This window comes from Myotis davidii, unplaced genomic scaffold (genome assembly GCF_000327345.1).
Source record: "Myotis davidii unplaced genomic scaffold, ASM32734v1 scaffold376, whole genome shotgun sequence".
Classification (NCBI taxonomy): Eukaryota; Metazoa; Chordata; class Mammalia; order Chiroptera; family Vespertilionidae; genus Myotis; species Myotis davidii.
In genome coordinates this window covers 3,391,948-3,406,958 of record NW_006288121.1, presented here as the reverse complement: position 1 = coordinate 3,406,958, position 15,011 = coordinate 3,391,948, and the positions used below count along the sequence as shown (strand labels likewise).

The 15,011-nt window shown below is 38.5% G+C and overlaps 1 protein-coding gene across 3 annotated transcripts in view; it reads right to left on the bottom strand.

The window, feature by feature from the left end:
* The window catches only part of MLLT10 (myeloid/lymphoid or mixed-lineage leukemia; translocated to, 10), a 239,114-nt gene that overhangs the window by 88,852 nt on the left and 135,251 nt on the right, over positions 1 to 15,011 (bottom strand). For all 3 annotated transcript variants that reach the window (XM_006759926.2, XM_015561466.1, XM_015561467.1), the window contains 2 exons: positions 9,108 to 9,360; positions 5,371 to 5,940 (listed from right to left, as the gene is read on the bottom strand). In XM_006759926.2, coding sequence (XP_006759989.1) covers positions 5,371 to 5,940; positions 9,108 to 9,360 — 823 coding nt within the window. The remainder of the gene's footprint in view (positions 1 to 5,370; positions 5,941 to 9,107; positions 9,361 to 15,011) is intronic.

Sequence of the window (15,011 nt, the reverse complement as noted above, 5' to 3'; positions counted from 1 at the left end):
TCAGCCCAGCCTGTGCCCTCTTACAATCTGGGAGACCCGCGATCAATTGCCTCAAAGAGGTAGGCCCCACCCACCTGCTGCAGCACCACCATGGGATCGCCTCCCTATTTGGGGCGATCGATTGCACCACGCAGAGGGAGGCCCTGCCCACCCACCACAGCCTGACAGTTGGCAGCTTGGGCCTCTCTCTTTGGGGCAACAGTGGAGCCCCCCAATTGATCGCCCCACCGGCCGATGGACTGGGCCTCCCTCTGCAGACGATCATGGGTGATGGCCGGGCCCCCAACCAATCGCATCGTACCCACCTTGGCCGGCCTGGCACTGCTCACTTTCTGTGCCCCCCGCCCCCCCGCTGCCGCTGGTTGCCTCCCTCTGCGGGGCAACTGTCAAGGCAATCAGGGGGCCCCTGCTGGCACCCGCCTTCGTTGGCCTGGGGCCTGCGAGCAGCTCCTGCGTTTAGCATCTGCCCCCTGGTGGTCAGTGCACTTCATAGCGACTGATTGTTCCACAGGTCGTTCCGCCGTTCAGTCAATTTGCATATTAGGCTTTTATTATATAGGATTGCTATTATTATAAGCTGACAGAAGCAGTATCTTTTTTTCCCATTAACGAAATTCTTTTAATAGTAAGTTGCCAAAATTAAGTTCAGGATGTATATTCTGGAAAAAGACTACTAGCCTATTAAGTTTGATTTCTTCAGCCTGGCATTCAACTCTCCATAAATCCATTCTTTCTTTTTTTTCCTTTTTCTTTTTTTAATTAAGTTCTTACTGATTTTAGAGAGAGAGGAAGGGAGAGGGATGGAGAGATAGAAATATCCATCGGCTATCTCCTGCAGGTCCCCTACTGTGGATCGAGCCCACAACCTGGGAATCAACCAGTGACCTCTTGGTTCATGGGTTTATGCTCAGCCATTGAGCCACACTGGCCGGGCTAAACCCATTCATTCTAACCTATTGAATTATTACCTCCATCCCACAAACACACGCTTCTCATTTCTGTTGGGTTTATCTTTCGAATATACCTACACTTTCTTTTTTGATAATATTGCTGGCCTTTTTCTACCTACTCTGAAGTACAATCCAAATTCCATCTTCTCCATCCTAATTACATATGCTAAACTGGCCTGTAGTACTACATGAAAAGCTTTACAAATAATTAATTTCACTTGCAACCTGGTTATAAAAACTTGGAAGGCAGTTATAAAATAACAGAATACTACTAACCACATGATATATTCTCAGTAATTACAGTAGCATTTTTTTTTTTAAGATGCTTAACATTTATTAAATTCAAAGTACTGTGCTAGCAGTGAGCAGACTGTGGCAAACACAACAAACACAGCCCCTAGCCTCATGGAGCTAGGATTATAATGCATATGATAGTCTAACACAGCCGTGGGCAAACTACGGGCCGCGGGTCGGATCCAGCCCCTTTGAAATGAATAAAACTAAAAAAAAAAAAAAAAAAAGACGGTACCCTTTTATGTAATGATGTTTACTTTGAATTTATATTAGTTAACACAAACACTCCATCCATGCTTTTGTTCCGGCCCTCCGGTCCAGTTTAAGAACCCATTGTGGCCCTCGAGTCAAAAAGTTTGCCCACCCCTTGTCTAACATCATAGCCAATAGCTGCTTACAAAGGTCACTTTCATCATTACTAAATTATAAACCTGTCATTACAGAAAATAAATCTTTTATAAAGGAGACCATGAACAACAATTCTTGATAACATAGTAGTACACAGTAAACACTTTCTCCTTCCTACTTATTTTTTTTTATATATATTTTATTGATTTTTTTACAGAGAGGAAGGGAGAGGGATGGAGAGTTAGAAACATCGATGAGAGAGAAACATTGATCAGCTGCCTCCTGCCCACCTCCCACTGGGGATGTGCCCGCAGCCAACGTACATGCCCTTGACCGGAATCGACCCTGGGACCCTTCAGTCCACAGGTCGACGCTCTATCCACTGAGCCAAACTGGTTAGGGCTCCTTCCTACTTATTTATATAGGGAGAAACTTTCCTGCTTTTACAATTACTAAATGACTTCTGAATCTAAAAGTAGTCCAAAGAAATTATTATTTTCATGCTTGCAACTACTGTTGCCATAATTAATGGTTCAAATTCTCTGATTGATCCTGTTCCTTAAAGTATGATTGTCATGTATACTAGTGTGGTTTTAGACTCTCATCGGAAAACATCCCTTGAGCCCTGACCGGTTTGGCTCAGTGGATTGAGTGTCAGCCTGCGGACTCAAGGGTCCCAGGTTTGATTCTGGTCAAGGGCTTGTACCTTGGTTGCGGGCACATCCCCAGTAGGGGGTGTGCAGGAGGCAGCTGATCGATGTTTCTCTCTCATCGATGTTTCTAACTCTCCGTCCCTCTCCCTTCCTCTCTGTAAAAAATCAATAAAAGTTATTTTTAAAAAAGAAAACATCCACTGAATTTTATAACTGTCTGAAATCAAGGAAAATGCATAGCTCTATGACTTAGAGCTGTGAGAATTCTGTCTCAGTTTCTTCTTCCATATGATTAATAATACTTGATGCTTGTCAAGTGCTTAAGACAGTGTGTGGCATATACTAAAGTGTCAACAGCAGCTAGGAATTATTAATTTATTTCAAGAAGGCATAAGTTCTAAATATTCATGGCATTTAGCCAGCTTCTTCTAGGAAAGAACACACTTTTTAGTACTGAGTTTATCAATAGGAGAGTGCTCTGATCTAATCCTAAAACTTTATTAAAATGTATAAAATTAAAGAATATATTATCTTAAATAGCTTTAATGAATCTTATATTATAGCCTTAACTTTTACAAAACATACAAGTTTAAGAAACAACTTAGCTACAAGTTTTAAGTATTTTAAGCACAACTTTTAAGAAAAAAATCCTGGGAAGTCTAAATTTAAGTCATTTTTTTTGTCAGGAAATAATATTTATGGGAATTTCCATCCTAAATGTCTGTTTATCTAATGGTGAGGTAAAAGGAATACAAATTCGTATTTTTCTCTCACAGATGTACCACAAAATTGCCCTCTGAAAGTAATCATTGTGTAAAGAATGCTATTTCCCATGCCTAAAATCTCCCTAAATATGTAACAGGTAGGAAAATATTTTTAGGCGTGTAAATCAATTATTTTAATTCCATTAAAGATATATATTTCAAATGGCATCTAAATGCAATTTCTGAATTTCACTAGTTATCAGACGACTTCTATGTATAGGAAATCAGTGAGGTTCTCTTTTCACAAAAGCAAACTTAGGCTTAATTTTCTCAGTTAAGTTATTCATCTGATTACTGTGCCTCTAGCTAAAAATGAATATATGAACTCAATTTTTTTTCTGAGTAAATTTATCTAAATTTACTTTTTGTGACAAAAGGCTAAAGCTAATTGCTAAGAAATCCTGATTTCAAATGTCAAATATGTTTCACGTTACATAAATAAAATATATATTCCAAGTGTGCAATATCTTTAAATATTTTCATGAACTTATTTTTCAATGCAATTTATGTATTTTCCCCCCTTTGAAACAGTGATTCTCAGCCAAGGGAGATTTTTGCTCTCTGCCCCGGGGGAGTTGGGGGGGGTGGGGAGACAGTTTTTGATTGGGGTTGGGGGTTCTTGGGTGCTATAAGTATCTAGAGAGTAAGGCCTAGGGATCCTGATAAATATCCTACAATGCACAGGACAACATTGCACAACAAAAATCATGCTGATCAAAATGGCAATAGTGCCAACATTGAGAAACCCTGCTCTAGAACTATCCCTAATGCTACTAATGAAACAATACTTCCATACTTTACACTCATTTCTAAAAAACAAAACAAAAACCACTTGTCAAACAAGTCTACCACAGGCACTGAAGCTAGCTAGCTATGAGAAACAGCTAGCCTGGTGTGTGACCTTAGGCAACTTATTTTACCTGTCTAACCCTTGGTTTTATCAGCTGTAAAACAGAGGCATTAATAGTTTTTACTTCATAAAACTATTGTGAGGATTATCCAATAATTATCAAGTACTGAACAGATCCTGGCATAAAACAAATGGTAGTTATAATTACTGTTTTTCACATTAAACCTTTAAACGTGCTCTTTTCTTCCTCAGAATATTTCGTAAGCTTGCTTACTGAAATTATCTGCACAGCTATAAAATTCCAATGTTCTGTGTTTATAAAATATGCATAAACATTCATTAAATTATGTTTTTCCCATACCATTTCCTACCATCCTCTCCATCAACTAATAGAACTGATAAAATCCATAATAGTTTATTTTAGCCAAAATCTCATTTCTACAATCAGACATCTAAAACCAAAAAAAGGATGAGCTTTACAAGCAACCATTTAAAATCATTTACCTGAAATTCAAGATACAATTTAAAATATAAGTGTGGACATTTAATGAATATCTAAAGTATAAAGTTTGTGTAAAAACATGAATCTTAAAAAATTTTTTAATTGAAAATAATAGTCATTTATTTCTCCCTAAATATGTAACAGGTAGAAAAACTGTAAAAGAAGCATCCCAATGGTGTGAATAACAACATATATAAATGCATTCATACTTTAATAAAGATAATGGTAAAAAATGTTAAACATACTGGAAAACAAAAAGAATATAAATCATTTCATATATTTCCTGAAAACAAAGAGAATATAAATCATTTCATATATTTCCTGCTAAAATCCATAAATTAAAATCATTTATAACTGATTGAAAAATATTCCAGATGGAGCAATTCAAGTAGAATTTGTGTGAGGAATTGTTGAGAAATGAAGACTGAAATTTAGAGAAAGAAAGCTCAAAAGCAAATACCAATCAAAAATAGAGTGCAAAAACTGTCACACTTCAAATGCAAATTCTGAGTTGGGTTTAAAAAAAAATGTTTTCACTGATTTGAGAAGGGGGAGACCATGGATGTCAGAGAGAAACATTGTTCTGCAGCCTTCTGCACCACCACCCCTCCCACCAAGGATTGAGCCACAGGTGCCTTGACCGAGAATTTAACCACAACCTTTGGGTGCATGGGACAATGTTCAACCAACTGAGCTTCACCGGCTGAGTTGGTTTTAAAAACTCTGTGCAAGTGAAGCAAAAACAAAAATGGGAATTAATCCTAGGTGTTTCATAAAAAATGACCAATAAACTATTTAGCCTATACTTAAGTAATGTCAGATTAGTGCCAAATGTCTTTTCCAAACACCAAATTGTCTAAGATCATAACACATTTGTTCATGAAGATAATCAAATGTCACTTAGCAACTCAAGTATTATAACAATAGTTTAAAATGAATTTACTTTTTGGGGTAATGAAAGAGTGATGGTGGTGGAAGTAAGAGAGAAAAACAATGGGCAAACCCCTACCTGAGCCAACTGGAGATGAGCCAACACTAAGACTTTGTAAACTTCCATTCCTGAGCAATGTAGGAGATTTCTGAAGACTAGAGCTTGTTATACTTCCTGCAGCTGATGCTACAGATGATGTTGGTGAAGCAGAAGAAACTGAGAGATGAGAAACATTCTCTTGATTTTTGTTTCCTTTGGGTCTACCAGGCCCATGCTTACTTTGTTTATTTCCTTTTCTTTTCTTTTCTTTTACAGTTTCTTCTTCTATGCCAGAAGTTTGAGCCCGCTTATATCCTGCTGTAGGAAGGCTGGAATTACCCAAATCTCCAGGTGAATTTTCAAAGTTTTTAGGCTGTGAAATAACAGCCGAGGTCGAAGGGAGACCAATTATGGAACTAAAACTATTTACCCCCCCTTCCTGGCTTCCAGACTCTCCTTTATGTACATCTTTGGTTGATGATGACTGTTGGGAGTGAGTATAACTGTCATTACGTAGATCTGAGTCTGTAAAGCTCAAGAAATCCTGGGGAGACTGTACTGAACTTCCCGAAGATGATTTTACACTGCCTGGAGTTCCTGAAAAACTACCTGTAGTTAAAAAAAAGGGGGGGGGGTAGGAAAAGAAAAAATTGGATGCAAAAGTTCCCATGAGCAATAGAAATGAAACAATCATCAAAAAGAGAGGGTAAAAAAAAACCACTATAAAGCTTAGGACATCACTTATGTAACAAAGGTAGATTTTTAAAAGGGTTATTACTGAAAACAAGTTTATCTATAAAATTATCTTTAAAAATACTTGTCATTTTATAGTCATTAAATTGAATTTTAAGCTATTACTTATACAACTACCAAGATATAAGTTGTGCTTTATTTAACCTACCTTTTACCATGGCAGCATTCCTCAATTCTTCCCCAACTACGTGTATACTTGAGGAAGAACTGATGAATAGCAAAGTCTCAAGGAGACTTTGATAAGACTACAAATGGACTCTGAATAGCTAAAGGAACTTCCTCTTTTATAATTAGTAAAGATATGATTATAAATGTTTCCAACATACAAGAACCAAAAAACGTTTGTTAGGTTATAAGTTCTGAGTTTTGACTTATAGATAATGTTGGTGAATGTTGTCATTTAGTTAAAGCTATCCCACCAAAACTCAGATTTCATCAAATAATAATAATCACATAGAACCTAATCTATATACCTTACATTCTCCCAGTCTACTTCCCATGGAACTGCATAAAGGAAAGAAACCAGCCACTGACAACCTGCTATTGTTTTTCTGAAAGTAGTCATTGGAAAGGCTCCTCTCATGAATCTTTCACAACTGCTTATTCTTCCCATACTCTTTCAGCGGTTCTCAACCTGTGGGTTGTGACCCCTGAAAATACATCCTGCATATCAGATATTTACATTACGATTCTTAACAGTAGCAAAATTACAGTTATGAAGTAGCAATGAAAATAATTTTATGGTTGGGGGTCACCACGAGGAACTGTACTAAAGGGTTGCGGCATTAGGAAGGTTGAGAACCGCTGCTTTAGATAAAGAACATTAGTAGCCCCACACACCATTACAAGCTATAAGAGCCTCAGGTTCTTATTAACCTGACAGAAAAATAATATTGTTGAGATGAAACAACAGTTTGGTTCATCATCCCATGTCACCAAACACACTTGCCAAATAAATACCCAGACTTAGTTGTGATCACATGTTTCATAAAACAAAACTGTCATATTTTAACTAATGGATTTAGAAACAAAAGCTCAAAATAAAGTGTTTATTAGAGTAGGAAGGAAATTCCAAGCTAAGTGTTAAATTTTATTGCAGAGCACATTCATAAGTAATCACACATAAATCCACCTAAATATTTACAGATATATTTTTTCTCGCACACAAAAATTTATTTTTAAAGTATCAAGGTTTTGATTTTTAAATTTTAGCTCTTCTGAAATGGCTTATTTTAAAAGAACATTACTAGCTTAAAATTTAACTCTTTCAAGACAGTAACTGTTTTATGCATTTATAAAAGTATTTGTTCCTATGTTAAGCATTTTCCTATGTTAAGCACGTCCATATAGAAAAGCATACATATTAAGAAGCTATTTACAGTTCATCAATGATCTGCTACTTAATTAACAACTATAAAGAAGTTCTTTATTATCCATTCTAATCTGTCTTCATCTATCTTTTTTCTACACATTTTTGTTTTTACAGCTGGTGTTAAAAGCTTACTACACTATGGCAAATACTTTAAAATATTTAGTATACCCAATACTTTAAATGCATGTTTTCTAATATTCACATACTAACTGCAATGACAAAAAATAAAACCAATTATTCTAAATATCCTATCTTTATAGTTCAACTCTTAAAACTCTTACAGCCTATTACCTCAGATATAAAAACATAACATATTCGCTACCATATCTTAACTGAGGCGGGAAAAGACTCAATGTTGTGAAACTTAAGAAAATGAGAGATTTCTTTTCTAAATGGATTGTACCTCAAAGACATTAAAAACTCAATACAATTTTAACAGTAGAAAATAAGGTCTTAATTGTAGAGAACAAGTGACTGACTTCTGCTAATATCACATTTAAAATGTGAATGAAGTTACATTAAATTATTTTCCATAGTGGCATAAAAATAAAAAAATATAAACTTATTAAAATAAAACAGCAAATTTGGCATTTTATTTCTTTTCTATTTGTCTATTTTTTTTTTTGTATTGTAAAGAAAACAAAATATATTTGGGCCTGAAGATCTTGAAGCCGAAAGTAACTATTAGTTTAAAATATATATAGTTTTTAATAAAGGCTGCCGACTAAGCAATCTCTCTACATATATAAATTATATTTTGGTACATTTTAGATACAATTTTTATTATTATCAAAACCTTGAATGGAGTAAAGAAAAGGGCTATTTCCTCCTCCTCCCCTCACTTACTCAGCATAGGGAACAACGGGGGGGGCATTTACTGTATACTTTACTAATATATTTACCTCAAGCAGTTTTAACATTTCTCAAAAAAGTTATGTTCACGCTAAAAATTATACAAAGTTAACACTTAGGACACAGGGCTAATGTATTTTAAAGTTTAGATGCATTACTCTGTTCTCCATAAGAGGGTTGCCATGTAAAACGCAACATGCCCAATTAATTTTAAATTTCAGTTAAACAACAAATCATTTTTCAACTGGGCATGCTGTAAATATAGCAGCCTTACCAAAAGATATGTAGGCTGAGCAAAATTCTACTTTAAACACCAAGCTTTAAAATAAATGCCTTCATAATCAACAACTACTATTTACCAAGAACTATTTAGATCCCTTAAAAAATTACCCAGCATTTGTTTACTTACTAAAAATATATCTTAACTATTTTAGTATATAATTAGGAAAGGTAAGTAAAAACAGTTTATAAAAAAGAATAACTAATCTATAGAGCAGAAAGGAAAACTCAAGCTTTTGTTTTTTTCTCCCCAGACTTAAAAACTTTACTTCATATTTATTTAAACATTAAAATTACAGTTCAACTTTGGAAGAACATGTCACAAAATAAAAAGAAAGCAAAAGTCCCAAAAACTTTTAAACAAGGAACACTAGTTTGGAAAGTAATCTTACTACAGCAACTAATTATAAAATAATATCCAATGACCCATTAGTTACAAATAAAAAATAATTATTTTATAAAACTTAACTACTATTGATCATAAGAACTAGTATTTTAACTAAAACATCATAATTTATACCTTGCTGGAAAGGACTAGCAGCTGACACAGCCGTTCCTGGATTTCTTCCACCAGGCTTTCTTCCCCTTTGACCTGAGCTGTGAGTTGAAGATTTCTTCCCTTTGCCCTCTGACCCTCTAGCCTCTGAAACATCTTTTCCACTAGTTGTATGCGCAGAAACTTCCTGGAAATTTGCATTTGTAAATCGTGCTGCAGTATCTTCCAAGCGCTTCAATGATCCAGATATAGAGTTGCTGCTAGTGCTCGTATAAGTCTAACATTTTCATTGGGAAAGGAAGTAAAAGGGAAAGAAATGATTATAATTTCACTATAGATAAAAAAAGATGGTACATTAACAATAACAAATAATTATTGGACTGGTAAGATAAACATAGGCAAGTTTCTGTTATAAAAATAAGCCAGTCCACCTAAGCAAATTATGTAAAAACAGCTATTTTAGAGTCTTTTATAAATATTATTTTTAAAAATGTAAATGACTTATATTATGGCTGTTTGAGCATCAAATTGCAGCAATCAGTAAAAGTACATACTAGACATTTTTATTCAGTAACACATAGTAAATAATATTGACGGTATTTGTTTCTCAAGCTATAGCATTCTCAACAAGAACATACTACTTCTTACAAATGAAATTAAAATTAGCTTTACTGTTCAGCACAGGAAGGCAACAATTAGAAATGAGGTGCTACAAAGTGATTAGAGGAATATATCCATGAGATTATAAGGCTAGAGCTAGCACAGGCGCTAGACCAAGAATTTTAAAATTCAGGTGAAGGCTACTTTTCAAAAAGAAAGATTAAAGCCTTTGAAACAGATATTATTTATTCCAAGTACTAAGGTGAGAAAACAGTTATATTTTGCAGTTAAGATTTTTAAAGCTTAAAGTATTATTATACCCTAAAATTGATTCCCAATCATCCCGTTGATCTAGATATGTTAGGGAAAAGAGTAAAATAAAGATTTGTTTAAACAATTAGTTTCCACTTTTTAATAATCATTTTAATACAAGGCATGTGGAAATAACAGCAAATTGAATGACTATGAAAATGGGAAAATGTATTATACCTGATGTACATTTTGGGAAATAATGGGAAAATCTATTAAACCAAATGTTAACATGTTTCAAAATGAAAGATGTGTAAGGTCCATAGGGTCAGGGATTTTTGCTGCTGATAAATTCACTAAGTTCCTAGAATATAACCAGTCCTAAATTTCTGTTGAATAAATAAATTATTAAATATTTTTCTAATACATGTATCTGAAATCTCTGATGTAATACAAATGAGAAATCTAAAAACACACAAAACTAAAATTTCCCACATATAACCACCACTCAATACAAATGTCACATAAATCTGAAAAATGAGAAAGTGACAATAAAATCGAGTTTCAAAATAGTTGGCATTTTTAGTAAAATCAATGTTCAGAAAAAAATAAGAGAATACTTCAAATGTTTGGAAAATGAAATATTCCCCATTGCTACTTTTCTGCTATCACTTCCTGGTGCTTCCCCACCCCACATCATTTCACTGCTGTAACAGATTTTCATCATCAAATACGAGATATTACCTCATAAAAACAAACTATAATCAGTATTTTAGCAAACTATAATCCATATATAAGAACAAAGAGTTCAATGTAAATTTCAGAAGAAAACACTCTCATTTAACAATGGTTAACCTTCACAGGTTATTTCAGAAATATGAATGCATGCTGGGCAGATCACTTAGGAAACCACCCACTTCACTTCTTAAATAATTTTCCCAAGTAACGAAATTATTCCTGAGGTTCTCCATGCTACTCACATTTGACCCTAGTGAAGTTCAAAGTCATCTAAACAAAACAGTATTTCTTTATTCTTGTTTGTTACTTTCTCCATGCATAAAATAAGGAAAGGAGAGAAAACTGGGTGGAATAGCAAAATCAATATATTATTTGCTTCCATCTAGCAATCTAAATTAGGATTGGTAAACTTTCCCATTCATTTACCAGAATATCCTTGTTTACCCCCTGGAGTAAATATTTATGCCCATAAATCTAATGAAAACATGACTTTTGGAAGAAAAGGTATTACAAAGAAAGCAATGAATAAAAAGCAAATTTTAGTGACAAAAGTCCTATTAAATAAAACTTAACATTTTTAAAATTTATTTTTCAATTACAGTTGATATACAATATTATATTAGTTTCATGCGTAGAATGTAGTGGTTAGATAGTACTTATTATATACCTTATGACACAATATTTTCCCTTCCCCAACAATTTTTTTGTTAAAAACGTTTCTTTTTCAGACTAATTTTTTTATTTTGGTTCTATATAGTATTTTTGATGCTGGTTATGAAAACAGTTTGTAACTCGTCTTCCTATAAACCATATTTTTTTGCCATATTTTCTTAGTATACTCGTCAACGACTGAAAAAGAACATTTTGTGAAAACGAGTATACACGTTTCTGCCGGGGAAGGGGTTAAAAAAACTTTTAGCCTGACCAGGTGTGACTCTGTGGTTGAGCATCAATCTATGAACCAGGGACACGCCACGGGGTTGTGGACTCAATCCCCAGTGGGGGGGCATGCAGAAGGCAGCCGATCAATGATTCCCTTTCATCATTTAAGTTTCTATCTCTCCCTCTCTGAAATCAATAAAAATATTTTTAAATCAAAAATTTTAAATTTCAAATATCACAAATTTCTTTTTAAACCTTACCGAAGGATGTTTTTTAATGCCTTTTTAGAGAGAGAGAAAGGGAGAGAGGGAAGAGAGACAGACAGACAGACAAAGAAAGAAACATCGATATGAGAGAGAAACACTTATGGGTTGCCTCCCGTACTTGCCCAACCAGGGATGGAACATGCAACTTGCGTATGTGCCCTGACCAAGAAGAATGGAACCCACAACCTTCTGGTGAATGGGGCGATGCTCCAACTAACTGACCCACCCTGCAATAACTATCAAAGATTTCTTAAGCAAAAACAAAACAAAACAAAAACCTTTAACATGGGAAAAATCTTAAATGATTTCTACTAAGTGAAAGAAACAAATCTGAAAGGACTACATACGGTATAATTCCAATTATGTGATATTCTAGAAAAGGCAAAAATAGGGAGACAGTAAAAAGATCAGTTTTCTCTTTTCTCTTGGTGGCAGAAGCATGATGACTAAGGGGACAGCACTGCTGGGCAAGCACCGCAACAAGAGGCAGGCGCTGTGCCGCAGCGTCTGCTGTAGCTTAAAGGCCTACCACCTTCAGAAGTCCACCTGCAGCAAGTGTGGCTACCCGCCAAGCGCAAGAGGAAGTATAACTGGACCAGCCAGTGAGGCTCAGTGGTAAAGCACTGATCTATCAACCTGGAGATAACGATTTGATTCCCGGTCAGGGCACATGCCCGGGTTTCAGGCTTGATCCCCAGTAGGGGGCGTGCAGGAGGCAGCTGATCAATTTTTCTCTCTCATCATTGATGTTTTTCTATCTCTACCTCTCCCTTCTCTATGAAATCAATAAAAACTTATTTTAAAAAATACAACAACCTTTGGCTGAGGAGTCTAACAGTTAAAAAAGCATACTTAATTAAAAGACAAAAAAAAGCTATATAAGTTTTACTCAAAGAAAGACCTCTACCTTAACTCCATGTTTGTAGGTTAACTTAGTATCTATCCTACCTAATAAAAGAGAAACAAGGTAATTAGACATACATCCGCTACCCTTCCCATTGGCTAATCGGGGCGATATGCAAATTAACTGCCAGCCAAGATGGCCGCCGGCAGCCAGGCAAACATGAGGCTTGCTTGCTTCAGTGACGGAGGACTCCAACGTCCCCCGCCTGTCGCTGCTGGCCTCTGAGCTTGAAGTGTGAAACATTGTTACTAATATAGAAGCTAAACAAACTCCAGAAACCTGCTTTCAGCCAGCTGGGATCTCAGAGATGGAATTGAAACAGTGTTTCGATTATAGAACTCAAAACAAACCAGATACCTGCTTTCAGCAGCCGAGGCCTAAGAGCTGGAGCCAAGCCTCAGAGCTAAAGCTGGCCCAGAATAAAAAAGAAAAAAAGGAGCGGTTGGGAGCTTCAGTCACCCGCCAGCCGGAAAACAGCCCTCATCCCCTCACCCAGGCTGGCCAGGCCCCCCAGTGGGGTCCCCCACCCATATCCAGGACACCCTTCAGGGCAAACCAGCCAGCCCCACCCATGCACCAGGCCTCTATCCTATATAGTAAAAGGGTAATATGCCTCCGAGCACCCAGATTAGCGGAGCCAAGAGGCCTCCCGGCACCTGGATCAGCGTGACAGGGGGCAGCGCCCAAACCCCCTGATCGCCCTGCAGCTCTTGTGTGTGACAGGGGGCGGGGCCACAACCTCCCTATCCGCCCTGCTCTGTTCCTGACAGAGGAAGGCGCCCCAACCCCCTGATCGGCCCTGCTCTGTGGGTGATAGAGGGCGGCACCCCAACCGCCCCCCACGGGGCCTGCTGTGTGTGTGACAGGGTAAAGCCATAACCTCCCCATCGGCCCTGCCCTGAGTGTGACAGGGTGCGGGGGCCCAACCCCCTGATCCGCCCTGCTCTGTGCATGACAGGGGGCAGCGCTCCAACTTCCCTATCAGCCCTGCTCTGAGCCCAACCAGGGGCTGCACCTAGGGATTGGGCCTGCCCTCTGCCACCCAGGAGCAGGCCTAAGCCAGCAGGTTGTTATCTCCCAAGGGGTCCCAGACTGCAAGAGGGCACAGGCTGGGCTGAGGGATCCTCCCTCCCCACCGAGTGCACAAATTTTTGTGCACCGGGCCTCTGGTATATACTAATAAAAGCATATGTGGTTGTCATGCCCTCATGCCGTGATGCCCTGATGCTCTAACAATCCAGCACCAGGAAGCTGCATGCGCAGCAGGACATGTACGGGTGGGCGGGGACTTGACACTGTGTGTGCAGCATGGAGGTGGGTCCCGCAGCTCTGCACAGCAATGCCGGGAGTCCCACGGCTCCATGCAGCGCGGAGGCAGGTCCCGGTGGCTCCACACGGTGATGCCAGGGATCCCAGAGGCAGGACCCCCAGCTCTGGCCTACCTCTTTGGGGCAATCCATCAAGGAGCCCCAGATGGGTGGGCAGGGACTACCTCTTTGGCAAGATTGATAGCAGGGCTCCCGCACTATGAGAGGGCACAGGAGAGGCTGGGGAAACCCCCCCACACACACCCGAGTGCATGAATTTTGTGCACTGGGCCTCAACTTTATTCCATAATATGCTTTTAATAATACGACACTGTGTAATGCCATTATAAACACACTAGAGGCCTGATGCACAAAATTCCTGCAAAGGCCTTGGCCCTAGAAGCCCCGGCTTCATATGGAAGGTCTTTGAGTCTAATTAGCTTATTACGTTTTTATTATTATAAACTAGAGGCCCGATGCACAAAAATTTGTGCATTCGGGGGGGAAGGGGTGTCCCTCAGGCCGGCCTGTGCCCTGTCGCAGTCTAGGACCCCTCGGGAGATAACGACCTGCTGGCTTAGGCCTGCTCCCGGGTGGCAGAGGGTAGGCCCAATCCCTAGGTGTAGCCCCTGGTCGGGCTCAGAGCAGGGCCGATTGGGGAGTTGGGGCCCCGCCCAATGTCATGCACAGAGCAGGGCGGATCGGGAGGTTGTGATTCCACCCTCAGTCACGCTCATGGTTGGGCCGATTGGGGGGTTGGGGCACCGCCCCATCACACTCAAAGTAGGGTCGATGGGGAGGTTGCGGCACCACCCCCTGTCACGCACAGAGCAGGTCTAATCAGAGGGTTTAGGGCGCTGCCCCCTGTCACACACAGAGCAGGGCCCATCAGGGGGGTTGGGGCTCCTTACCCTGTCATGCACAGAGCAGGGTCGATCAGGGGGTTGGGGAGCTCCCCCCTGTCACGCACAGAGCAGGGCCC